The following is a 25,978-nucleotide window of genomic DNA, read 5'->3' on the forward strand; positions in this document are numbered from 1 at the left end:
AGGCATATAAGGCTACCAACTATTAGACTTTAACTGTTATACAAGCGGGTAGCATATTGAGACATACAACGCATAAAATATATATTTGTTGATTACTTAAATATTTTTTTGATGATGATATGATAAAAATCATAATGACTAAAATGCAAATATTTGTAGGTTTGCAAATAATTTCACAAGCTGTTCTATGCGGTGAAAACCTTTTAGGTACATTTATATAAATGTAATTTACATATTTCAGCCTATATAGCCTGAGGATAAATTGTGTTATATATAGAATACCAAAGAACAATACTGCTGCATATGAGACTCGTTCTAGGCTTCACGTGTGCAAAGTGTTGTCCCTGAGCAGTCTGCACAGGCTAATAAGGGACAAAACTTTTCGCTTTAATAGAATTTTTAGTTTTAAGGAGGGCACTTCTAAAGGAATATCCAGTTTAAGAAGAAAGTGTTGTCCCTGATTAGCCTGTGCAATCTGCACACATTACAAGGCTCATAAAATCAAACTCCATCTTACCTTGATGACCCTTATGAGTTTCTCAGGCTCCGCCCTCCACGATTTCTCCACAAACTCCGCCTCCCTCACACAGCGGTGACCATGGCGACACAGGAAGCTGCGGTACTTCTCACTCAGTAAAGCAGGGCATTGTGGGCTGCCCATCCATGCTACACTATCCTATAGGTAACAGGTTACATACCAGTGAAGTGAAACTGTTCATATACCATCAAGTTAGATTTTACGTTAAAGTTTGCATACTACAGTTGAAGTCTGATAGCTAAAACTGGCTTGGCTCGAAATTCAAGTTGGCTTGAACTCTCCTCGAAGCAACCATTTTTAATTGCTATATATTCATAGAAATTTCTGTCCAATTAGCCTGAATTTGCGAGGGTTGAATTATCGGATGGCTCTCACTGTTCTTTTGGATCGAACTCACTGCGGGTTGCATAAAGCTGTTTGTCGATTGGGAGAGCTTGATTAAATGCATGCCATAATTGCACACATTTTATTGACTCAATTGTCAATTGATTATATAAAATACTAAATTTTGTATAAAATTTGTGTTTTTTGTAAATGCAGTATTATAATGGCTGGACCTGCAGCATCACATGTATGATGTCAACTTAATAGAAAACTTTGTGTGTATACAAAAACTTATGAACAAAACACAGATTTACATTATGTCATTCCATAAAAAAACTAATAATAAATACATGTAGTGCTGTTTAATATTTCAGCGATGTGTATAAAACTGTATAGTGCTTATACAGGTTTGCTTTTTAGTGCTGTTTCTTACATGTACCCGTAAATGTGCTATGTTAAAACATGCTTATATAACATACATTCATATTTTTATATTGTATGTGTACCTGTTTAAAAATATTGATTGATATTATTTTCAAGTATGTATTTGGTTTTGATTAATTCAATAACAGTAAGTAATACAGAGTTTAGGCAGTATGAATACTCTTCAACTGGAGATGTAAATCTTTTGGAGATTTATGTTAGTAAACATAAGTATATTAGAAATCAGTTGGCATGAATTCCGGATGGCTCAAACTTTTGTTTTTCTGTCCCGGCAAGTTTGAGCTATTGGGTCTCGACTGTAGGAAACACTTATTAGAAGGCTGTTAATCAAATCATATCAAAGTGAAATATGAATTTTGGAAAATGCTTAATTAAATTACATATTTTGGTCTAAAAGGTTTCTTTTTGAATAATTAAGAAATAGCTTTGACATTTGTGTTATCTTTTTAAATAAGTGTATGCATCACTATTGAAAACAACATAAATACTTACAGAATGTTATACTTAATTACTATATACAACTTCATATGCTGAATTTTTTATAATTCAAACCATATGAACTTTTTCTTTACAAATTCTGTCAAACAATCAATCACTTCACAGTACCCAACTGCCATAAGAATCATTATGCATGCAACAATTCTCAAAGACACACTTTGGCAGCTGAAAAGTAATGTTAAACACCTTAAACTTTTATTAACCTGTCTACTGTATCAATTGAAGTATTTTCCTAACATAATAAGAAATCACACAAACCTTGTCTGTTTTGTTCATGAATTCTTCAGACAACTGTTTCTCCACAATGCATTTTGCAATATCCTGAAGACCAAAAAATAAAAAATAAAAATATATATATATTTGACTTTTTAAAAATATTATTTTATTCATTCAAAATAAAATTACAACTGGAAAATGTGTGAGATTCTCATTCACTTACATTCACCTGATCTTGCATTGGTTCTCTTGATTAAAATGCCCCACACACTCGCATATATCAGATTGTTTGATGATTTGTGACCATGTAAGAACACCCAAAACCCCTTATGTTATCAGTTTCCCCTAGAAAAATAAACACATTTGCCTTTCCATGCTGGGAACGCTTTAAACCATTCAAAATGATGTCAACTTCACTCATAAACATTCAGTGAATAATGCATGTGAGTCATATTTATTATTAATGCAGTGAAAATATTATGCTATGAAATTAAATTCAATGAAACATTAACAAACAGCTTGATTATGTGTTAATATAATTATAAAAATTGTACCATTAATCTGGTTTAATTGTACTGCATAACGCAATAATTATTTGTTTGTTAAAATTGTGTAGGATCAACCTGTTTTAAAGCACATGCACTTTTAAAAATACTCTCTGGGAATTTCTGAAACTAGTTTTGCAATATAAAGCTGTGCCGATGGTTTGTTGTTCTTTGTCTATAGAAATCATAGTCGTGCTAAAACAAAAACCATGCGTTTTGCTCTGGGTAAACGGGGCTTAAAGCAAGTGCGTTAAGTGTCATCACAGAGTGTGAGCTGCACAGGCTTTTCTGGGTTGACACTTGTCACTTTTATGGATTTATTCCTGTAAAAGTAAGTCTCTTCAAAATGAAAAATACAGTTCATGATAAAAGTGTCATCCCTGGATAGCCTGTGAAGACTGTACAGGCTAATCTGGGACGACACTTCACACACATGCATTAACCTCAGTTTTCCCATAGCAAGACTCCTATGAAAGGCGTAAGCTACCTTCAATGCAAGGGGCACATCAGCACTGTAGACGTTGTGACACTGGGACAGCAGCAGGGCTAGATCACTGCAGTTCTCGGTGCTCCAGTCTGAAACAGCACACAATTAGGTTAGAAAGTAATTGACTCTCGTTCTGGGAAAACAGGGCTAAATACGTGTGCGTGAAGTGTCATCCCAGATTAGCCTGTGCTTTCCCCACACACTAATCAGGAACAACCCTGGCTTTTATCGGAACAGTCTACTCTCGTTATCTTGCAGTTTGGGGGAACAAGAAAAAATGTCGGGATATCGAGAGCTCGAGATATCCGAATAGGCGTTTTCAAAGAAAAAAATGAGACGAAAATTTACCTTGTTTTTAAATACCAATACCAGTATCTTGTGTATTACGAATCACAAAATTTAGATAAGCACGTGTCGTCTGTCAAAACAATGATCGTATATGTCAGTAAACATATCAAAGTAATTCTAGTATATGCTCGAAAACGGGACTTGCTTTAAACATTTACCATTACGATATTTATTTTCATAAGATTTGCTAAAAAACAATTGAGAATCAAACAAACATACACAGACAGCACAAAATATAAATAATTATGTCACATTAAATTAAAAAAAACACGCTGGTTTATTTTCGAAGAATAGCTTTTACTTTCTCCCGATTTCCAGAAAATGACTTATACATGTTGCATGAAATCTAAATATAGATGACGCTGTTCATTGGTCGCTGTAAAAGAATATGAACTTTACATGGCACTTTGTGTGCAATCAGATACACAGGTGGAAGTAACGTACCCTGGATAGTATTTTTTTTCATTTATTTTTTAGGAGCCCAATATATTCAAATAAATATATAAAATCATGTTTAATGAGAAAAAAATTGACAAAGAGCCATGAAAAAAAAATCCCCACCCTCTGATATTGGAATCATATGATTTCAATATCAGAGGGTGGGGATTTTTTTTCATGGCTCTTTGTCAATTTTTTTCTTATTAAACATGATTTTATATATTTATTTGAATATATTGGGCTCCTAAAAAATATATATATGAAAAATACTATCCTGGGTACGTTACTTCCACCTGTGATCAGATACAGTACAATAATTGTTACAATATTGAACCAACTGAAAGATGATAATGATACAGCGTTTTTGACTTTTATTTGATTCAGAGGAAATGTTGCGAGATAACCTGATACTTGAATGGAAATTCACTACGAAACTTTAACAATGTTGTCTGCGCTACACTTATGCAGTTAAAGTGACAGGCCTTACTCAAGGTTAATGGCTAACGACATTAGACATGTGTGATCATTGATGCAATTAACGGATCAATTATCTACCACACAGCATCGGGAGCAGCTGGGCGAAGTGGGAAGGTGAAGTATCAAAGAAAAATTTTCTCACCTTTGCTGACACTGGGACAGTGATTCACACTTGGAGATAAACCACAGTAAATACATGTAAAATCAGGACTGGGACAGTGATTCACACTTGGAGATAAACCACAGTAAATACATGTAAAATCAGGACTGGGACAGTGATTCACACTTGGAGATAAACCACAGTAAGTACATGTAAAATAGGGACAAATTAGTATATCGAGATATTGAATTATTCGAGATAACGAAAATTGAGATAAACAATGTTTATTAATATAGATAAAGAAGGAAAAAAGTTGGGACGTTGAGCTTACCTCGACATATCGAGAAAATCAAGATATGTGATGTCAAGATAACGAGAGTAGACTGTAGTTTTATTATAAAGGAAGTTTCTTAGCGGTTTAGATAACTTAACAAAGCCATGCCAGGTAATGTCTGTTTTCAACTCTTAGGTGGCATTCTACCATTTTAACAATTTGCTGACAAACTACAAATTTGCTGAAAACCTGATGAACATCAAAAGATGTCATGGAAATTAATGCCATTATACTGGAAGTTTTTTATGTTTTCATTTTTAAAAATACAAAAAAATGCCGTGGTTTGCTATTGTTGATGCAGGTGTGAGGTCGGGCAAGAATAAACCCTTTACCACTCAGTTATGCACTTTGTGTTGTTTGATGTAACTTAGCAAATAAAATTAAATTCAGGATCTTTTTTTCTAGATTCTAGTTTTAAACCCATCACTACAACCCTTAGGTACAAATAAGCAGCAAAATGAATAAAACCTAAACAGACTTCAAATTACTCACAGGCTCTTCTGGTTTTAAGTTGGTTGCATAATGCAATATTAATTCTGCTTCTGAAAGGTTTTAATGGTCACAACTATACAACTCCACAAGACTGACCGTTTTTCCCTCCAGCAATGATCCCCATGACAACGCCTCCATAGCTACCACTCTTGGAACTCTTGTGCACACTCGTCTCCCACACCTGACAACAACACGGATATATACACATGCTTATCAACGTAGGTGTTAAAAATAGTTAAACAGTTTAGAATTGTTTTGAGAGATTTTAGGTCATGCTGTATATATGTTTATATTGTAATGTATGTCAAATCGTGTGCACCACTCTTAACTCAAACTCACTCGCTTTTAATGTGCTTTCTACTAGAATTTATAATTATAATTTTGTCTGTTTGGCTTTTAATTATAATTTATCAAAGTTGTAGTTCACTTGATTGGATTGCCAACTCTATGGCTACTGTTTTTAAATGTCTAGTTGTTTGTTTGGCCAAGAAATATTCAATGAGACGATGGAAAGCTGTCTGTACCTGCCCATATAAACACATTTCCTAAAACAGTTTTGCTTGATTGTTCATTGTCAAGAAATTTCTTTCATGGTTCATGCAACTTAGAGCCATCAGGGATAAGCTGTTTTTCAAAACCTACCTACTTGTTTGTGTGCAGGGCTTTGGGTGGAATGGAAATGTTACCTGGTAATAGTCAGGCAGCTGCCTACAGATGGCATCATACAGGTCAGCTGACCTCTCACAATCTCTGCCCACCTGGTATGTCTTCAGTCTCTCCTGCCAACCATCAGCGACCTTCACCTTACGATTGTTGACCTGAACAGGTAATAATTAAATGTACAATCATGGCTGTTTACATTCTGAAATCCTATACCATATTGAGGCTTTTAATTAGAAAATGCACATTTCTGATTAGGGGCCTGAAAAAGTAGAATACTTTAATGATATAAAGGGTTCTAGACAGATTCATGTATTTTGTCTTCATAACCATTCATATTGGACAATATTGGAAGCCCACTTGGCATACCCTCAGTTTCTCTCCACCTAGAGTGAAGTTGTTGGCATGAACAAATATAAGACACTGAAAACACAAAATGTAAATGTGTACATCAAAATGCTATCTCAACACAAAGACATGTAAAACATAAATGTAATTCTCAAAACATCTTTCACTCTTTTATTTCTTAAGATTTATTCCTGTTGGACAACATTGCCTGAAGTGAGTTTTCCAAGTGATACACTCAATGTAATTTTAAGACCCTACCTAATTACTATTGCAATATCTTCTTTCTTTGTTTAATTTGTATAAGATAGACCCTTAAAATAAAGTGAACCTTGCAAACAGATGAAGAATTGAGAGACTGGTACCTATAGTCAAAATGTTTAACTCATTTAACATATATAGGATCTGGCACAAGTTGTCATATCATACCATATTTTATTAAACGAGTTCAGGAATTTTGTTAGTAAGCGAGCCTTTGGCTAGCTTACTAACAAACTTCCTGGACGAGTTTAATAAAATATGGTATGAAATGACAACGAGTGGCAGATCTTTATTATCACATGCTTTTAAATGAGCAAACTAAATAAATATTTACGTAAACATAATGATAAATCTCGAATATTGTTAACATTTCGTAACATCATTTGATGTTGCAAGCCAAGGTCATTTCAGCAAAATAACAAAATGCAATTAGTCAATCGAACAAAAACTAAGCCAATGAAAAGGCTTAAAAAGTATTTTACACATGTGTAAGATAAAAATATTATATTACATGGGAAACAGGGTATGGCATGTGATAAATTCTTGAAACGTAAAACTACTTGTATATGTATTGTATGAATGCATGTTTACAGCTCTATTTAGATACACCGTTGAAGAACATGTACATTTACTACTCTGTATATTATATGCGTGTATGAAATATTAGATTGTGAAAAAATATTTGTGCGAGAAGGAAGTTAAAAAATATAATAAAACAAGACTATTGCCAAGCAATAAAAGTCCCCTACCGGTAGCTATTTTAGAGAGATTGCCTTTGTTAAATTTAATTGAAAGAATGTAGTTGTTTTTTGTTGTTTTTGTTTTAATTTTTTTATTTATTAATTAATTAATTAAATATTTATTATTTGTTGCCATAATTCTTGACGTAGGAACAAAATGAAATAACATGCATTATCTCCTGCCATCTATCTATGTTCAAGTTTCATGAAAAAATATGAAGAACTTTTACAGTTATCGCAGGATCCACCATTTTCAGCAATATTTCAAGTCTACTTGTTGCCATAGCAACCACAAATCTTGACGTAGAAACAAATTGAAATGATTAATCTCTATATTGCATAAGTCCGTCTCTGGTTTCACCAGTAGGGGACTAAAAACACAAATGTACCTTGCTATGGGAAAAAAGTGGTTTGATGCAAGTGACTAAAGTGTCATCCCAGATTAGCCTGTACTGTATAAAAGTTTGAATCATGGAAGAAACTTTTGGCTTTAATGGTATTTTTCTTTCATAGGAAGTCTCTTTTCAATGAAAATGCAGTTCAGGCTGAAAGTGTCGTCCCTTATTAGCCTGAGTCGGCTGCACAAGCATGTGCATTAAAACCCTTTTTCTCAGACCGAGGCTTAATGTAAACTTACGATGAAGAAGCGTGCCACATTGTAGAGCTTGGTCAGGAAGCTGGCACGATGCTGACATGAGCTGTCAATCATGTCCTGGGTGTGGTCTGCAAGCACTGCCCCAACCAGGTTCAACTCCAATGCCTCCTTCTGATACAGCAAGGACTTCTGGTAGTTCTGGGCCACATGCTACAAGGGTACAGATGAAAATCATTGTGGGAAAACTGGGCTTAATGCATGTGTATTAAGTGTCACACCAGATTAGCCTGTGCAGTCTGCATAGGCTTATCAGGGTTGACATTCTCTGAATAAACTTTATTTATTTAACACTTAGATGAGACTTACTTGAAACGAACAATACCCTATAAAACGGAAAGTGTAGTCCCTGATTAGCCTGTGTGGACTTCACAGGCTGATCTGGGACAACATTTTACGCACAAGGATTCAGCCCAGTTTTCACAGAACATGGCTCATATTTTCTTCGGAAAGTTTTTGTTTGCATAATGCATGCTCATAACAAGTCTCTTAGTATCAGACATGATATTGTCACTGATGATAAGTCTAATATTGTCACTGATGATAAGTCTAATATTGTCACTGATGATAAGTCTAATATTGTCACTGATGATAAGTCTAATATTGTCACTGATGATAAGTCTAATATTGTCACTGATGATAAGTCTAATATTGTCACTGATGATAAGTCTAATATTGTCACTGATGATAAGTCTAATATTGTCACTGATGATAAGTCTAATATTGTCACTGATGATAAGTCTAATATTGTCACTGATGATAAGTCTAATATTGTCACTGATGATAAGTCTAATATTGTCACTGATGATAAGTCTAATATTGTCACTGATGATAAGTCTAATATTGTCACTGATGATAAGTCTAATATTGTCACTGATGATAAGTCTTATATTGTCACTGATGATAAGTCTAATATTGTCACTGATGATAAGTCTAGTATTGTCACTGATGATAAGTCTTATATTGTCACTGATGATAAGTCTAATATTGTCACTGATGATAAGTCTAGTATTGTCACTGATGATAAGTCTAATATTGTCACTGATGATAAGTCTAATATTGTCACTGATGATAAGTCTAATATTGTCACTGATGATAAGTCTAATATTGTCACTGATGATAAGTCTAATATTGTCACTGATGATAAGTCTAATATTGTCACTGATGATAATTCTAATATTGTCACTTATGATAAGTCTAATATTGTCACTGATGATAAGTCTAATATTGTCACTGATGATAAGTCTAATATTGTCACTGATGATAAGTCTAATATTGTCACTGATGATAAGTCTAATATTGTCACTGATGATAAGTCTAATATTGTCACTGATGATAAGTGTAATATTGTCACTGATGATAAGTCTAATATTGTCACTGATGATAAGTCTAATATTGTCACTGATGATAAGTCTAATATTGTCACTGATGAGAAGTCTAACATTGTCACTGATGATAAGTCTAATATTGTCACTGATGATAAGTCTAATATTGTCACTGATGATAAGTCTTATATTGTCACTGATGATAAGTCTAATATTGTCACTGATGATAAGTCTAATATTGTCACTGATGATAAGTCTAATATTGTCACTGATGATAAGTCTAATATTGTCACTGATGATAAGTCTAACATTGTCACTGATGATAAGTCTAATATTGTCACTGATGATAAGTCTAATATTGTCACTGATGATAAGTCTAATATTGTCACTGATGATAAGTCTAATATTGTCACTGATGATAAGTCTAATATTGTCACTGATGATAAGTCTAATATTGTCACTGATGATAAGTCTAATATTGTCACTGATGATAAGTCTAATATTGTCACTGATGATAGGTCTAATATTGTCACTGATGATAGGTCTAATATTGTCACTGATGATAAGTCTAATATTGTAAAACTTGCTTTTTGCACTCTGCCCAAAGTGAAAATATGTTGTGAATTGCCTGTCATGAAATAAATACAATCAAAAACGGAAATCAACAAATATGTTATATATAACTAACCATTTGTAAACAACTTATGGGATGATAAATTAGTATTAAAATAAACTATAATTTTGTCCAGTGTGTATTCCATAGGGTGAGAGTGCGCCATTTGCACTGTTTTTACAAAGATTGCACACATTTTCAGCATGAGTAAATTTGCCTACTAGAAGACAAAGTTTTGCCATTGAGCAGCTGAAATTTGTATTTCTTAACATAAGAGCGCTTTTGACTTTGCCGAAAATATTTAGAGCGGATGTATGATCGTCTGTTAATTATATATAGCTCTTTCCCAACTAAAGTCCCGCTAAAGGGGTTGTATCATTGTAATGAAACTGATAAAAACAGCGCAGACTTTCAATGAGTGATAGCACTTGTAGTAAGTCAATATATGCAATAAAATCATGCATACAATACCTGATGTGCCATTAATTGCCAGTGTGTTTTTGTGGCAGTTTGTTGGCTTTGTTATAACTTCCACACTAATCAGTCCTACTGTGTAACACAACTCCACAAGGTGATTGTTGCAAGTAACTTATAAGACTGATGATGGCAACTGGATGTAATTCTTGTGATAATAGTGCATTTCATGCATACTATTGTGAAAACATTAATTCAACACGTTAAGCATTTAATAAAATTATCGCTGAATTCATTACACACAACTGTAAACATGTTAAGTTGAATTCTAAAATGAGCATAATTCAATTTGTAATCTGAAAGAAACTTTTGAATTTATATGTAAATGCAAAGTTAATAAGTCTTAGCTTCAAATAAACAGTGATCATGTATTGGGCAATAAAAGGCTTGCAAAAATAATACTGCATTTGTACAATGTCATGTCTTCCACATGGAAAGCATGTGGGAATTGACTATTCTATAAAAACTTTTTAGCGCTGAGCCCTGGATATCATGAAAGATATTCAAATAAGTAAAAGTTTATCTTTTTCATATTTTAAATGGTACTGATATATCATTTGAAAACATATTTTAAATTTTAAGTAAAGTCAATATTATGGAAAGTGTTGTTATATTTAACAGCAGTTACCATAGTATTTCACTGACCTGATGGTAGGTAATAATGTTTAAGGTAAAATAATTTAACATTAAAACTTAAGTGTATATAAATTTCATTTGAAAAGTTCCCCCCCCCCCCTATTTCTGAAAATCCCCTAATTTTTGCCGTGAGGGGGAAATTTCCCCCCAATTTTCTGGATTTCTAGACACTTCTTTTTTCCAAGACAAAAACAGAAATTCATCTGAGGTCTACAGTTAGTGAGTAAAGGAAAAAGTATTACCAGTAAATTTATTGAGCTTTGCTATGTGAATACAGTTCTGTATAATTGTGCTTAAAGTGTTTTCACATATTAGCTTGTGCAGTCAACACAGGCTACTCAGGATGAAATTTTTAGATTATTTGTATGTTCCCCAGTCTATACTGGGGGACATATTGTTATTGCCATGTCTGTTGGTTTGTTGGCTTAGTTGCGTCAAACTTTAACATTGGCCATAATTTTTGCATTATTGAAGATAGCAACTTGATATTTGGCATGCATGTGTATCTCATGGAGCTGCACATTTTGAGGTGTGAAAGGTCAAGGTCATCCTTCAAGGTCAAAGTTCAAATATATGGGGAGAGGACATAGTTTTTCACAAACATATCTTGTTTGTGTAAAGCAATTGTCTTCTTAAATAAAAATTAAAATCAGGCAAAAGGTTAACACAAATCCGAATCAGGCAAAAGGTAGTCCCTGATAAGCCTGTTAAAACTGCGCAGCCTAAATTATGACACCATTTTAAGAACATGCATTACGCCCCATTTTTCCGAGGCAAAGCTCAATTGCAAATCTTTTAATAGATGTTTTTTATCAACACAAAACACGGTTTCTATTTTAAAGATTGGCCTGGACAGTCCCTTGTCCCACTATGCCCAAATATGTCCCCCAATCAATCAGTCCCTCACCGTCAAGTTTATGAACAGTCTACCAGAATTGCAGATGGTAGATTTAGAGGCAAACCTGGACACATTGCCCCCTCCAAAATCTGCACCCACCACCTGAAATGAACAAACACTTGCTTTGGAAGGAATAAAGGCAAAACGGAATAAAGTAATTGGAACATTCTTCTAAAGCAGTCACTTCCGAAGAAGACAAAAAACGTTTATAAATAGATATGAGTCTCACTATGGGAAAATGGGGCTTTATGAATGTGTATAGTGTTGTCCCACAGGCTAATCAGGGAAAGTATAGTATTTTTTGTGCTAATAAAACTGTTCTTTGATTAAATCTAGTTGAGCTAGAAAATCTTGTCCCTGATTAGCCTGTGTAGACTGCACAGGTTAAACTGGGACAACACTTTACACACATGCATTGAGCCCCCTTTTCCAAGAGCAAGGGTTCATATGTAATCATAAATTTTTAGACCCTATAAGTCTTGTACATAAAACATGTTGCAACTAACAGAATATATTTGGTACATAAAAAAATGCAGGGATGGATATATCATGAATTTATCAAATGGAAAACCAATGGGGTTTTACATCATAACCCACTACTTGGATAACTTTACAACAAATGGATACATATTGTATACAGGTATGTTCCATTAAAAAATATTACCCAAATTTGACTATTAATGATATGTCCATTCTATACCCAATCTTGTTTAACTATTTTCTATTTAAATCTTAATCTGTATAATAAATGGCATAATGTTACGGTTGTGGCATGAAGTTTTATGTCACAGAACTTTTATTGAACAAACAGTGTATTCTTACATATGAGGCAAGAAGTTTTATGTAACAAGATGGTGTATTCTTGCATATGATGCATGAATTTTTATGTAACAGACGGTGTATTCTTACATATTAGGCATGAACTTTTATGTAACAGTTGCATTCCAACAGGTATGTATGGCAAGCGGTTCGATGCATAATCCCAAGAAACTAGTTTCTCATTTGAAAACCTTACTTTACGCTAGAGAACCTAGGTTCTCATGAGAAACTAAGTTTTTCATGAGAACCTAGGTTCTCATAGACAAATTGAACTTAGGTTCTCATGAGAAAGAAGGTTTTCATGAGAACCTGGGTTCTCATTCTGAGAACTTAAGTTGTCGTTTGATATTAAAGGTTTTCACAAGGACCTAGGTTCACGACAGCTTTTCGCGTCAATCTCTCTGATAACCTAGGTTTTCATGAGAACCCAAGATTTCATTTGGGAACCATAGTTCTCATGAGAACCTAGGTTCTCATTCTGAGAACCTAGGTTCTCATGAGAAACATAGTTTCTTGAGATTATGCGTCGAATCGCTTGCCATAGGTATGGAATGAACTTTTATGGAACAGGTGTATTGTTTCAGACTGTGTCATGATTTTTACTGTAACAAAAAATGTATTTTTATAGATAGGGCATGATCTTTATGCAAAAGAAAACATACTCATACAGATAATTCAAGAAATTATATGAAAAAGGTGTAACCTTACAGATATGACATGAACTTTAATGTAAATGAAAGTCTATTAATACAGATGTGGCATAAACTTTTATGTAACAGAAGGTGTATTCCTACAGATGATGCATGTTTTTATTTTACATGCACATTCTTACAGATATTGCATGAATCTTGATATAAAAGACAATGAACAGAACAATATTACAAAACAGGCATGAACTTTTATGTAACAGTCAGGGTATTATTACAGAAGTGGCATAGTCATAAGCTCTACCAAACACTGACCATGATAACAGATAGTGTTTTCTTACAGAAGTGGCATAGTCAACAGCTCTACCAAACACTGACTAAGTGATAACAGATAGTGTATTCTTACAGAAGTGGCATAATCAACAGCTCTACCAAACACTGACCAAGTGATAACAGATAGTGTTTTCTTACAGAAGTGGCATAGTCAACAGCTCTACCAAACACTGATCCAGTGAGGGGCGTTACACAGCCTGGCATCATCTCCCTGAAAATATGCATTACCTAAGTATATATGCATTACCTGTGAATATATGCATTACCTGTGAATATATGCATTACCTGTAAAATATGCATTACCTGTGAATATATGCATCACCTGTGAATATATGCATTACCTGTAAAAATATGCATTACCTGAAAAAAGTCACAATTCACTTGCAAGCTGCAATACATATTTATATCAAAGCTATGGCAGTTGAAAATCGATCTAAAAGTATTTTAAAGAACAAAGGTCAAATAAGTTCATGTTAAAAAAGAACGTTTACTACTTCAAACCTTTTTGACAACAAACTTTAAACAAGAGCAACGCCTTGCGGGTGCAGACCGCTCATCTATTTTCTTTTTAAAGGTGAAGGGACTCTCAATTTCAATCACAAACGAGGGAGGGGTGGAGTGAAGAGGAGTGTATAGTGTGGGGGTGTTAACATTTATTACATTATCTTCCAAAAATGCGAAAAAAAAATGCAAAAAAAAAAAAAAATCGGGGGTGAGGGGGTTGGGTGGGGGGGATTCTTGGGTGCGATGGTTGGACGGTATTTCAAAATTAAATAATAAAAATAAATATTTGTGTTTTTAACCGTTTTCAAAAAAAATAAATTAGGGGGGGGGATTCGGGGGGGGGGGGAGGGGGGGAGGGCACGGGGGATGGTTTGGGTGGAGTCTATTGTGGTATGTCAGGTAAGAGTAGTTTTGTCAAAGTATTAATCAAATTTAATCATAAATAAAGAAGTTATGGCAATTTTAGCAAAATTTAATAATTTGACCTTGAGAGTCAAGGTCATTCAAAGGTCAAGGTAAAATTCAACTTGCCAGGTACAGTAACCTCATGATAGCATGAAAGTATTTGAAGTTTGAAAGCAATAGCCTTGATACTTTAGAAGTAAAGTGGATCGAAACACAAAATTTAACCATATATTCAAAGTTACTAAGTCAAAAAAGGGCCATAATTCCGTAAAAATGACAACCAGAGTTATGCAACTTGTCCTTTTACTGTACCCTTATGATAGATTGCGAGTGTTCCAAGTATGAAAGCAATATCTATGATACTTAAGGGGTAAAGTGGACCAAAACACAAAACTTAACCAAATTTTCAATTTTCTAAGTATAAAGGGCCCATAATTCCGTCCAAATGCCAGTCAGAGTTATATAACTTTGCCTGCACAGTCCCCTTATGATAGTTAATAACTGTTGCAAGTATGAAAGCAATAGCTTTGATACTGTAGGAAAAAAGTGGACCTAAACACAAAACTTAACCAAATTTTCAATTTTCTAAGTATAAAAAGGGCACATAATTCTGTCAAGATGCCAGTCAGAGTTACATAACTTTGCCTTCACAGTTCCCTTATGATAGTTAGTAAGTGTTGCAAGTATGAAAGCAATAGCTTTGATACTTAAGGAATAAAATGGACCTAAACACAAAACTTAACCAAAATTTTCAATTTTCTAAGTATAAAAAGGGCACATAATTCTGTCAAAATGCATGCCAGAGTTATCTAACTTTGCCTGCCCAGTCCCCTCATGATAGAAAGTAAGTGTACCAAGTTTGAATGCAATAGCATTGATACTTTCTGAGAAAAGTGGACCTAAACGCAAAACCTAACTGGACGCCGACGCCAACTCCGACGCCAAGGTGATGACAATAGCTCATAATTTTTGTTCAAAAAATAGATGAGCTAAAAAAAAGAAAATAGTGAGGATTTTTTCACTGACCCTATGTTACCAATGGTAACCCTGTCATGCGGCGTCATAACAGGACTGTCAAACTCGTGTATGATGTCATCGTCCGTCTCCTGATCGCTTGTCGTGACTGGTCGTGCCTGGGAGAGGAGGACAATAGAGACAACTACATGAGTGTTGAATACCCATATGGTTAGTTTGGGAGACTTTGAAAACTTAAAGTGGTTCATCTTATTTAAATCGAGTAAATAACCTAATTGGTATTTACCTGATATTCCATTTATGTAATCATTTTCTTAATTGTAAAATGGCTCATAAACACATTAAACATAAATAACTTCATGAAAATAAACAACAGGTTGACCTTATAATGCCATGTTTTCTGTTTAAAAAAAAAGGTATATTATGTTAGTGTTTACAATAATTGGATTTTATTCATCAGTTAAGGTTATTAGATTTGATAAAATAGATTTCCTAAAAAAATAAAGATGTATGTTTATAAACTAAAGGTTAACTTAATGATCATCTTGCCTTCAATCAAAACTTCCTTTGAGATGGAAAAACTGCGAGAGATCCATGAACCTTCATATACTTCCTAGGTAATCTGGTTTACCAGTAGTAAAGACAGTTAATGTGGAACAGGTATTTTTACATTAGAATATTTTATTGTTCTCTTGCTTTGGTGACATAAATTTTGCTGCTGGGGAAAAAGATATCCAAATAATTGACCCATCGGGATTCCTCGATTTCAAATTAGTTAAGTTGTGGTAACCTACCTGTATGAGGTAGATATTCTCTCCAGCCATGGCCCACTCACATACCTGTAAGAGGTAGATATTCTCTCCAGCCATGGCCCACTCACATACCTGTAAGAGGTAGATATTCTCTCCAGCCATGGCCCACTCACATACCTGTAAGAGGTAGATATTCTCTCCAGCCATGGCCCACATACCTGTAAGAGGTAGATATTCTCTCCAGCCATGGCCCACTCGCATACCTGTAAGAGGTAGATATTCTCTCCAGCCATGGCCCACTCACATACCTGTAAGAGGTAGATATTCTCTCCAGCCATGGCCCACTCACATACCTGTAAGAGGTAGATATTCTCTCCAGCCATAGCCCACTCAATGTCACGGGGGCTGCCAAAGTAGTCCTCTATCTGAAATACACAAATGATTATTCGAGGTATCTGCAAGAATGTGAATAACTTTGGAATTTAATTCAATGTTCACACTTAAATATGCACGCCTGGTGCTCTGGGAAAATTAGCTTAATACATTGGGCATAAAGTGCCGTCCCAGATTTGCCTGTGCAGTTCACATGGCTTATCAGAGATGACATATTTTCGCTTGAACTGGATTATCAATATGAAGTCCCAGAAATGCCTGTGCTGTTTGCATGACTAATCAGAGATGACATTTTCCGCTTAAACTGGAATATTGCTATGAAAATACTTCCTTTAAACAAAAAATATAATAAAAGCTGAAAGTCTCATCCCTGATTAGCCAGCAGGGACTGCACAAGCTATTCTGTGACAACACTTTCTGCACATACATTAAACCCAAGCTATTCTGGGACAACACTTTCTGCACATACATTAAACCCAAGCTATTCTGGGACAACACTTTCTGCACATACATTAAACCCAAGCTATTCTGGGACAACACTTTCTGCACATACATTAAACCCAAGCTATTCTGGGACAACACTTTCTGCACATACATTAAACCCAAGCTATTATGGGACAACACTTTCTGCACATACATTAAACCCAAGCTATTCTGGGACAACACTTTCTGCACATACATTAAACCCAAGCTATTCTGGGACAACACTTTCTGCACATACATTAAACCCAAGCTATTCTGGGACAACACTTTCTGCACATACATTAAACCCAAGCTATTCTGGGACAACACTTTCTGCACATACATTAAACCCAAGCTATTCTGGGACAACACTTTCTGCACATACATTAAACCCAAGCTATTCTGGGACAACACTTTCTGCACATACATTAAACCCAAGCTATTCTGGGACAACACTTTCTGCACATACATTAAACCCAAGCTATTCTGGGACAACTTTTTCTGCACATACATTAAACCCAAGCTATTCTGGGACAACTTTTTCTGCACATACATTAAACCCAAGCTATTCTGGGACAACACTTTCTGCACATACATTAAACCCAAGCTATTCTGGGACAACACTTTCTGCACATACATTAAACCCAAGCTATTCTGGGACAACACTTTCTGCACATACATTAAACCCAAGCTATTCTGGGACAACACTTTCTGCACATACATTAAACCCAAGCTATTCTGGGACAACACTTTCTGCACATACATTAAACCCAAGCTATTCTGGGACAACACTTTCTGCACATACATTAAACCCAAGCTATTCTGGGACAACACTTTCTGCACATACATTAAACCCAAGCTATTCTGGGACAACACTTTCTGCACATACACTTCAACACCGTTATTTTGAACACCGATAATCCGAAGTCACCGTTATTTCGAAGTATTTTTCCGGTTCCGATTTTGGTTTTTCTTTGTTTAATGTAAAATTTCATGTTAATCCGAACTTCGTTAAACCAAAAAAATCGTTAATACGAAGTGATTCTGTCGGTCCCAACACTATAATTTGCACGTAATCATCAATCTTTAATCCGAAGTCAAAGCTGCAAAACGCTGAGCATAATTTCACACCTTTGTCATCTGGGCGTGGCGCGTCAAAAGCTGATGGTTACACCTTTGTCTTCTTCGCGTAGCGTGTTCATTTTATAATGTTGTCAAAAGCCGATAATTACTATTTATGTAGTTTTGAATTCTTTAGTAACAAATAAATGTGTCAAGTTAGGTCTCAGTAAATGTGGTCCAATAAAATTCATCTTATATAAACTCTACCTTCTGCGAGCAAAACACGGGCGAAATGAGTTCTTCAATGTCCTTGACAAATTGGAGAAATATGTTACACGCGTCCAGTTTAGTGCTGCTAAGGCCAGTGTTCAGAGAGACATCGCGTCTTATTTACAAAAAAATGTTAATTCATTTCCGAAAATGTATTCATCTGTATTTACATGTATGACAATTTGTGCTATTCATTATATTTTATATGGTCTGATTATTTGTGCTATACGTTATATTTTATATGTTCTGATAATTAGTGCATATTCATTATATTTAATATGTTCTGTACTTAGAGAAAACATTAAAAAAAAGAACAAGAATCGTTTATTCCTTCGTTTGGTACAAGTAGAAATCTATTGCAATCTGACTAGTTTACGTTTTTCAGTAAAACAATTATTAATAGTAGCGTGTAACCGAACAATGCGAATTCCGCAACGTTTTATTATTACAGAATCAAAGAAGTCGTCTGTCAAATGTTTATTTCGAATTATCGTTAATCCGAAGTTTTTTTAACGGTCCCGACGAAAGTGTACATTAAACCAAAGCTATTCTGGGACAACACTTTCTGCACATACATTAAACCCAAGCTATTCTGGGACAACACTTTCTGCACAAACATTAAACCCAAGCTTTTCTGGGACAACACTTTCTGCACATACATTAAACCCAAGCTATTCTGGGACAACACTTTCTGCACATACATTAAACCCAAGCTATTCTGGGACAACACTTTCTGCACATACATTAAACCCAAGCTATTCTGGGACAACACTTTCTGCACATACATTAAACCCGAGCTATTATGGGACAACACTTTCTGCACATACATTAAACCCAAGCTATTCTGGGACAACACTTTCTGCACATACATTAAACCCAAGCTATTCTGGGACAACACTTTCTGCACATACATTAAACCCAAGCTATTCTGGGACAACACTTTCTGCACATACATTAAACCCAAGCTATTCTGGGACAAAACTTTCTGCACATACATTAAACCCAAGCTATTCTGGGACAACACTTTCTGCACATACATTAAACCCAAGCTATTCTGGGACAACACTTTCTGCACATACATTAAACCCAAGCTATTCTGGGACAACACTTTCTGCACATACATTAAACCCAAGCTATTCTGGGACAACACTTTCTGCACATACATTAAACCCAAGCTATTCTGGGACAACACTTTCTGCACATACATTAAACCCAAGCTATTCTGGGACAACACTTTCTGCACATACATTAAACCCATTTATCCCAGAGAGAGATCATATGAATGTAATCTCACTTTTTATAAAAGCAGATAAGGATATGGTTCTTGAGAGATTATTGGTTTCACAAATTTCAAAATAATGGTTAATAACTGTGTATATGTAACCGATCATAATTTTATATTTATATGCCGGAATTAAAATACTTAGCACAGATGAATACATTTCACTCTTTGGTATCAGCACATAATAACCAGGCCACAAAGACTGCATTGGGATTGGTTTTTAAAATCATTTCAGCAAATTATCTCATGTTAACTCTGACTTTAGTAGGTGCAGATGTCAGTTACTGGCGTAATATTATGCACTTAGTACTTGTTACTGCTTAGAAAGGCTATGATAATCCCAACAATTGTTTGACCACTGGTATGTCACCTGAATTGATTACCATTGTACGAATTACTCGAATATTGATGAAATCTGTTTTTGTTTTTTAAATCCAAACAGAAAACATAAAAACAAACACAACTGGCCTATACTGACCTTGATGGCAAGAGTGGCGAGTGTTACCACCTGATTGTCATGGAGACAACATTCCTTGGCCGGTGCTCTCTGCTTCTCAGTTACACCCCCATCATCTAAAATAACTAAGCAACTCTGTTTACTGTACCTCACTATGGCGATAGCCAGAAAATTTGCTTGATTTTTTTTTTATAATATTGAATATTCTTTATAACAAGAGCTGTCACCATAGGATGACTTATGCCCCCCATTAACGCTTGATAGAAGTTATGACCTTTTTTCTAAACATAAACACAGATTTCTAAACCTAAACGCGGACCCTAAGTTCAAGGTCAAGGTCACAGGGGCAAAAATTTGTGTGCGTATGGAAAGGCCTTGTCCATATACACATGCATACCAAATATGAAGGTTATATCTCAAGGGACATAGAAGTAATAAGCATTTTTTGAAACCTCAACGCAGATTTAGAAACCTAAACATGGACCCTAAGTTCAAGGTCAAGGTCACAGGGGTAAAACTTTTTGTGCCTATGGAAAGGCCTTGTCCATATACACATGCATACCAAATATGAAGGTTATATCTCAAGGCACATAGAAGTAATGAGCATTTTTCGAAACCTAAACGCAAAGTGTGACGGAAAGACGGACGGACAGTCCGATCACTATATGCCCCCTTTTCTTCAAAAGGGGGCATAAAAAGTATCTTCGGGATCTTGTTTAAAGATCTTGTTCCTGTTTATTGAGATACTTGTACACATATTCCTATAATATACTGCATAACAGAGAGAAAACCATAATTAACACAAACCATCTAGGTAATCCAGTTTATATATTCCATTGTAACTACAGAAGATAGCGTAGGAAAACTGGTTGTGGAAATTAACATTTTTGAATAGCACATTAAAAAGAACCCTAATGAATAATGAAATTTTACTTCTCCCATAGATTTGTGTGAAGATTTCATATTTTAATACTGATACTTTTTTCAATGGTTGGTGTTTGCTTTAATTCTGAAAGATGGATAGCTTAGCTTGTATGTACCCATTTTCTAATAATACGGTTCATTTAACTGGGTTCCTACAGTGGACATAACCTTGTAACGTCTGACCTGCCATAGCAATCTCTACAGTCTTGTTTCCAAGGTGACGCTCCAGGATCTCCACACTGTTGTCATGGTAACGTTGGAGGATGAAAGAATCTGGCGTGGTTTTACCCGATACAACAGCCTGAAATTAGTCCATGTTTTTTTAATATTAATAGTGCTGCCATAAATTATTTTGGAGAAATGAATATTACAGACTGTTTATTATTATAATACAACCATAGCAAGTAATAATAAGAAATTGTAGGTGAAATTTTTACCTCCTTATATATTTCCTTTTGAGAAAAATCTGCCCTTGCCTCATAATTATGAGATTGCTAAATCACAGACTAAGTTTTGATTTAAAACATTTACTAAGTGATCTGAAACAGTCATTGAAGATAGCAAGTACCCCCCGCAACAGATTTTCTGAAAACAATAATGTACATAAGTTAGTCATTCATGTTCAAAGGATTAAACGATAACACAAATGGACAAGTTTGTGTATATTGACTGATGAAAAAACAAGATGAATCCACACAAATAATTGGGATAAAGTCCTTGTTGTGAAAACGAACAAATGAACAGCAGTGCTCTCTGGTACCTACCTCTCCAAGACCAAATGAAGCATCAAGCACCATCCTGCCCGAATTTCCCGTGCGGGGGTCGTTGGTGAAGATGACCCCAGCGACCTCTGACCTCACCATCTCCTGTACAACCACCCCCACCGAGGTACGCACAGGCTGGCCGTGCTGCCTGCAGTAGGACATGTAGGAGTTTCAGGGCCTTTGTGAAAAAGGATGCAGCGAGTATATGACCCTGAGGTTCATACAAAATGTGAAAAGCAGAATTTATGGCATGTTTGGCCCCTTTGTGGGATATACAACTCAGCATATTTAGTTACTCACAATGAAACTCAGTCTTTAAACTCAGCACTTGCCAAGGCAAGAGATAATATTTTGGGACACTTCATAAATTTCACGTAGACTGGCCCCATGGCAAGTACATTTTTTTGGCAAAACTATAAAAAATCTTAAATCAGTTCATGTTGGTATTTTAATTTGTGTATGTAAATATTCTTACAAAAATAAAAACAAAATTGGTTTTAATTATGCACTTGCTCGTTACATGTCAACATAAAGTTTTTTGACAAATGCACATTACTCTACTAAATTTCATTGGATTTATAGTTTAAACCTATTTATTTTAGCTCCATTGCATCAAAAGCCTAAGGCTTATGTAAACGCTCTCGAGTCCGTTTCCTGGGCCTAGAACCAGTACTTGGTGTCTTTAAGGGAGATCTAAAGAACGTTTCCACAGTGGGGTTCGAACCTGTGACCTCCCGGTCGCTAGGTGGACACCATACCAATTACACCACGGCAATCCGGATATCCAGCTTATTTCATTGTCTTTTGGAGAGATCTAAAGAACGCGCCCACAGTTGGGATTGAACCTGTGACCTCCCGGTCGCTAGGCGGACACCATATCCATTACACCACAGCGACCTTGTTCATTTGATTTCCATAGGCTTTGCTTAAAAAGTAATTACATGTATGAATAAATCAAATAATCAATCAAGTGCCACCCTTCTGTTTTTCTTGCATGTTTTGAGATATTTTGATCAGGGTAGACATGGAAAAACCTCCTAAAAACATAAAATAGAGACTGATATTGAGACCAGGAGCCTAAAAGATATAAGAAGTTTCCAGGGAGCGTTCTTTTGAACAGCACTTAATTCATGTGTTTTGGTAATATTATTTTCTTAAGTGAGTGGTCCAACTGGCAGGTAATTTTTAAAAGTTAATTTTAAGACTGTAATTCTTATCTATAATTTTTCATCCCAGCTGCCTTACAAATAGCTGACTGAACTCTTATCTGCTGCAAGTAAGTATTGATCACCACTTTTAAGGATCACTACACTGTGACCACACCAGTGTCTATACACAGAGATATAATATACAGGATGTACGTGTGTGGATGAGGGGAAATCATCCTCCGCACAGAGATTGGACTGGTTCTGAGCATATCAAATTCCTGCCGTTATAACAAACCTAGTGATGATAGCTAAGCCATGTGGTACAATAATTTTCCTGTAGTTATTTTATTTTAATTTAGGTAATTTATCTTTTTATTATGAACCTAAACTTATACACTTTTTTGACATATAAAAGAAAACAATACTACTTTTCATGATATAATACTTGAACAAAAAAGTATGCCTTATTCCTGACCCTAATACAAACAACCACTCCTTTTCAGAAATTTTTCAAGAAATTTCCTTCTGCAAAAATAACATAGTGACATTGTACAAACAAAAACCCTTTTTTTCTGTTATTAAACGTTGGACACCAACCTAACCAAGCTAGAAAGATGCTGGAAAGCTTGCTCAGATAGGGAGGCAGAATAAGTGCTCCATATGCCTCACCCTCATACATTTCGCTATTTTGAGTTGTGCATGTTCCAATTATATCTGACTTTGAACATAGAGTTCCGGGTTTCAATCCATCATTTTACTAGCTGGGTGACAAAACTAATATCCAATCATTAAGCATCGATTTGCAATTGATTAATACTTTAGATTAACAAATCTGATAAAAAATATTTTAGCTTTAAAAGCATGTAGTCATGTGGCTTGGTCTTTTCAGATCTGCACCCCTGAAAGGTTCCCAGTCTCACCTGCGGTATTCAACAGCCTGGTACGTGTAGGCCGAGGACCAGCACTTCCTGACAGCCTCTAGCACGTTGTCATGGGAGACCACTCCAAGGAACGTCTCCATCTGACCTGCGGAGCTCGACTCCCCACCATCCTCACCTGTGCAGATAAAACAGTGGTCAGAGAAAATAGTATACCACCAGGTTTTTATGTCCCCCAGTCTATTTTTTTTGCCCTGTCTGTTTGTTGGTTTGTTGCTTTGTTGGTTTGCGTCAAACTTTAACATTGGCCATCACTTCTGCAATATTGAAGATAGCACCTTGATGTTTGGCATGCATGTGTATCTCATGGAGCTGCACATTTTGAGTGGTGAAAGGTCAAGGTCTTCCTTCAAGGTCAAAGATATGGGGGGGACATAGTGTTTCACAAACACATCTTGTTTTTACTATAAAGCTGTAGCTGAATATAGTTTAATTCTTCAGAGAATTTCTTTAAATTCTTTGCCAGAAAGGCATTTCTTATCCCCGCAAATGTAGTTTTCCTAACAGTTACATCACATGAAAGTTAACTCTACATTTGGTTTTCACTATTCTTCCTGTAGCTGAAGGCTAAGGCCCCTTTCTCTGAGACTTACACATCCCCTTACAACTTAGCTTGAAAAACTCTCCTCGCCTGTAGCATGGACAGAGAATGTGTTCATGCGGAAATATCAGTACCCATTGTGTAACATAATGTCATGTGTTTGATTGCATAATCTACTTTTTTATCAGAAAATGTGGGTGGAGGGTGTATTAAAAAGAAGTATTCAGCAAGTGTCTTTCGAAACTATGAATTGAAATGGGGTACAAAATATATGTTGTTTTGTTTGGTCTAAATAAGCTCTTATGAAATGTGCACCAATAACTACATGAAGTTTACAATACCATTCTTAAAAGCTAAAAAAAGGTATAAATGTTTCACCAACCATAATTAGTGCAGCAGTTTGGATCAAAATTTAATGATATAACACTAACCAGCAGCAGATGATCTGATGGCTAATCGTACATGCTGATACTTGTCTCCAAATGTTGCCTGCAGCTGCGATATAAGCTTTGTTTCAATTGGCTGACACACCTTACAGCTGGCCAATAGCTCAACAGCTTCTGAGCATAGTGTTTGTAGTACATCTAATTTTTCTTGTCTGAAAAATACAAGTTGGCTCTTGACTATAGTCTTCATAGCCAGGATTTCCTCATTATTAGAGGTAACAATCAAATATTATTAATTCAAAATACCGAAAATTAATTGGACAACCATTTGTATTACAATTAATGTTACCTTTCATAAATAATTGAAGAGTGGAGAACATACACATTAAAATGCACAATAAACATTTTGCAATAAATAACATTTGAATTATGCATACGGTAAACATGAATTCACGAAAAATAGTTTTGGCACCAAGCTGATAAGGTGTGTGATAAGAAACAAAACAAGAGCTGTGTTTGTGAGAAACATCTACTGGGCCACTTTGAAGCCATATATTTGACCTTTGACCTTGAAGGACGACCTTGACCTTTCACCACTCAAAATGTGCACCTCCATGAGATACACATGAATGCCAAATATCAAGTTGATATCTTAAATATTGCAAAAGTTATGACCAAGGTTAAAGTTTTGTTACAGACACACACATACAATGACAGACAGGCCAAAAACAATATACCCCCGATCATTCAATCCGGGGACATAAAAACTTGATCTGTTTTACCTGATGGACTCCACAATATGTTCTAGGCTCTCAACAATCTCTGGGTACTCCTGCAACATACCAGTTGAGTTTTGAATGTGCAACTGAACCTGCATTCAACAACCCATTCTTAGACTTCGAAGTAAAGAATAGACTTAATTCCAAGAAAAACTGTTCAGCATTTGAATACATACAGTCCGAAACTCCTGCATATGTCATAAACAGCTTATTCTAAACAAGACTATTGTCAAACAATATGGTCCCCTACCGGTGAAACTCCACCATTTTCAGTAATATTTCTAGTCTATTT

At 35.3% G+C, this 25,978-nt stretch overlaps 1 protein-coding gene across 4 annotated transcripts in view; it reads right to left on the minus strand.

Moving 5' to 3' along the window:
* Positions 1-25,978, minus strand: part of LOC127854485 (putative phosphoenolpyruvate synthase) — a 67,819-nt gene that overhangs the window by 27,993 nt on the left and 13,848 nt on the right. Inside the window, exons 13-29 of one of the 4 annotated variants that reach the window (XM_052389540.1) lie at positions 25,690-25,739; positions 24,953-25,119; positions 23,963-24,098; positions 21,895-22,042; positions 21,314-21,431; positions 20,228-20,322; positions 16,544-16,705; positions 16,413-16,457; positions 15,580-15,686; positions 13,783-13,855; positions 11,855-11,947; positions 7,885-8,052; positions 5,928-6,059; positions 5,338-5,422; positions 3,053-3,141; positions 2,063-2,125; positions 518-676 (exon numbers count right to left, since the gene is read on the minus strand). In XM_052389540.1, coding sequence (XP_052245500.1) covers positions 518-676; positions 2,063-2,125; positions 3,053-3,141; positions 5,338-5,422; positions 5,928-6,059; positions 7,885-8,052; positions 11,855-11,947; positions 13,783-13,855; positions 15,580-15,686; positions 16,413-16,457; positions 16,544-16,705; positions 20,228-20,322; positions 21,314-21,431; positions 21,895-22,042; positions 23,963-24,098; positions 24,953-25,119; positions 25,690-25,739 — 1,890 coding nt within the window. Of the gene's footprint in view, positions 1-517; positions 677-2,062; positions 2,126-3,052; positions 3,142-5,337; positions 5,423-5,927; positions 6,060-7,884; positions 8,053-11,854; positions 11,948-13,782; positions 13,856-15,579; positions 15,687-16,412; positions 16,458-16,543; positions 16,706-20,227; positions 20,332-21,313; positions 21,432-21,894; positions 22,043-23,962; positions 24,099-24,952; positions 25,120-25,689; positions 25,740-25,978 lie in introns of all 4 variants that reach the window. The other 3 variants (XM_052389543.1, XM_052389542.1, XM_052389541.1) reach the window with 3 other exon arrangements.

This window comes from Dreissena polymorpha, chromosome 13 (genome assembly GCF_020536995.1).
Source record: "Dreissena polymorpha isolate Duluth1 chromosome 13, UMN_Dpol_1.0, whole genome shotgun sequence".
Lineage (NCBI taxonomy): Eukaryota > Metazoa > Mollusca > Bivalvia > Myida > Dreissenidae > Dreissena > Dreissena polymorpha.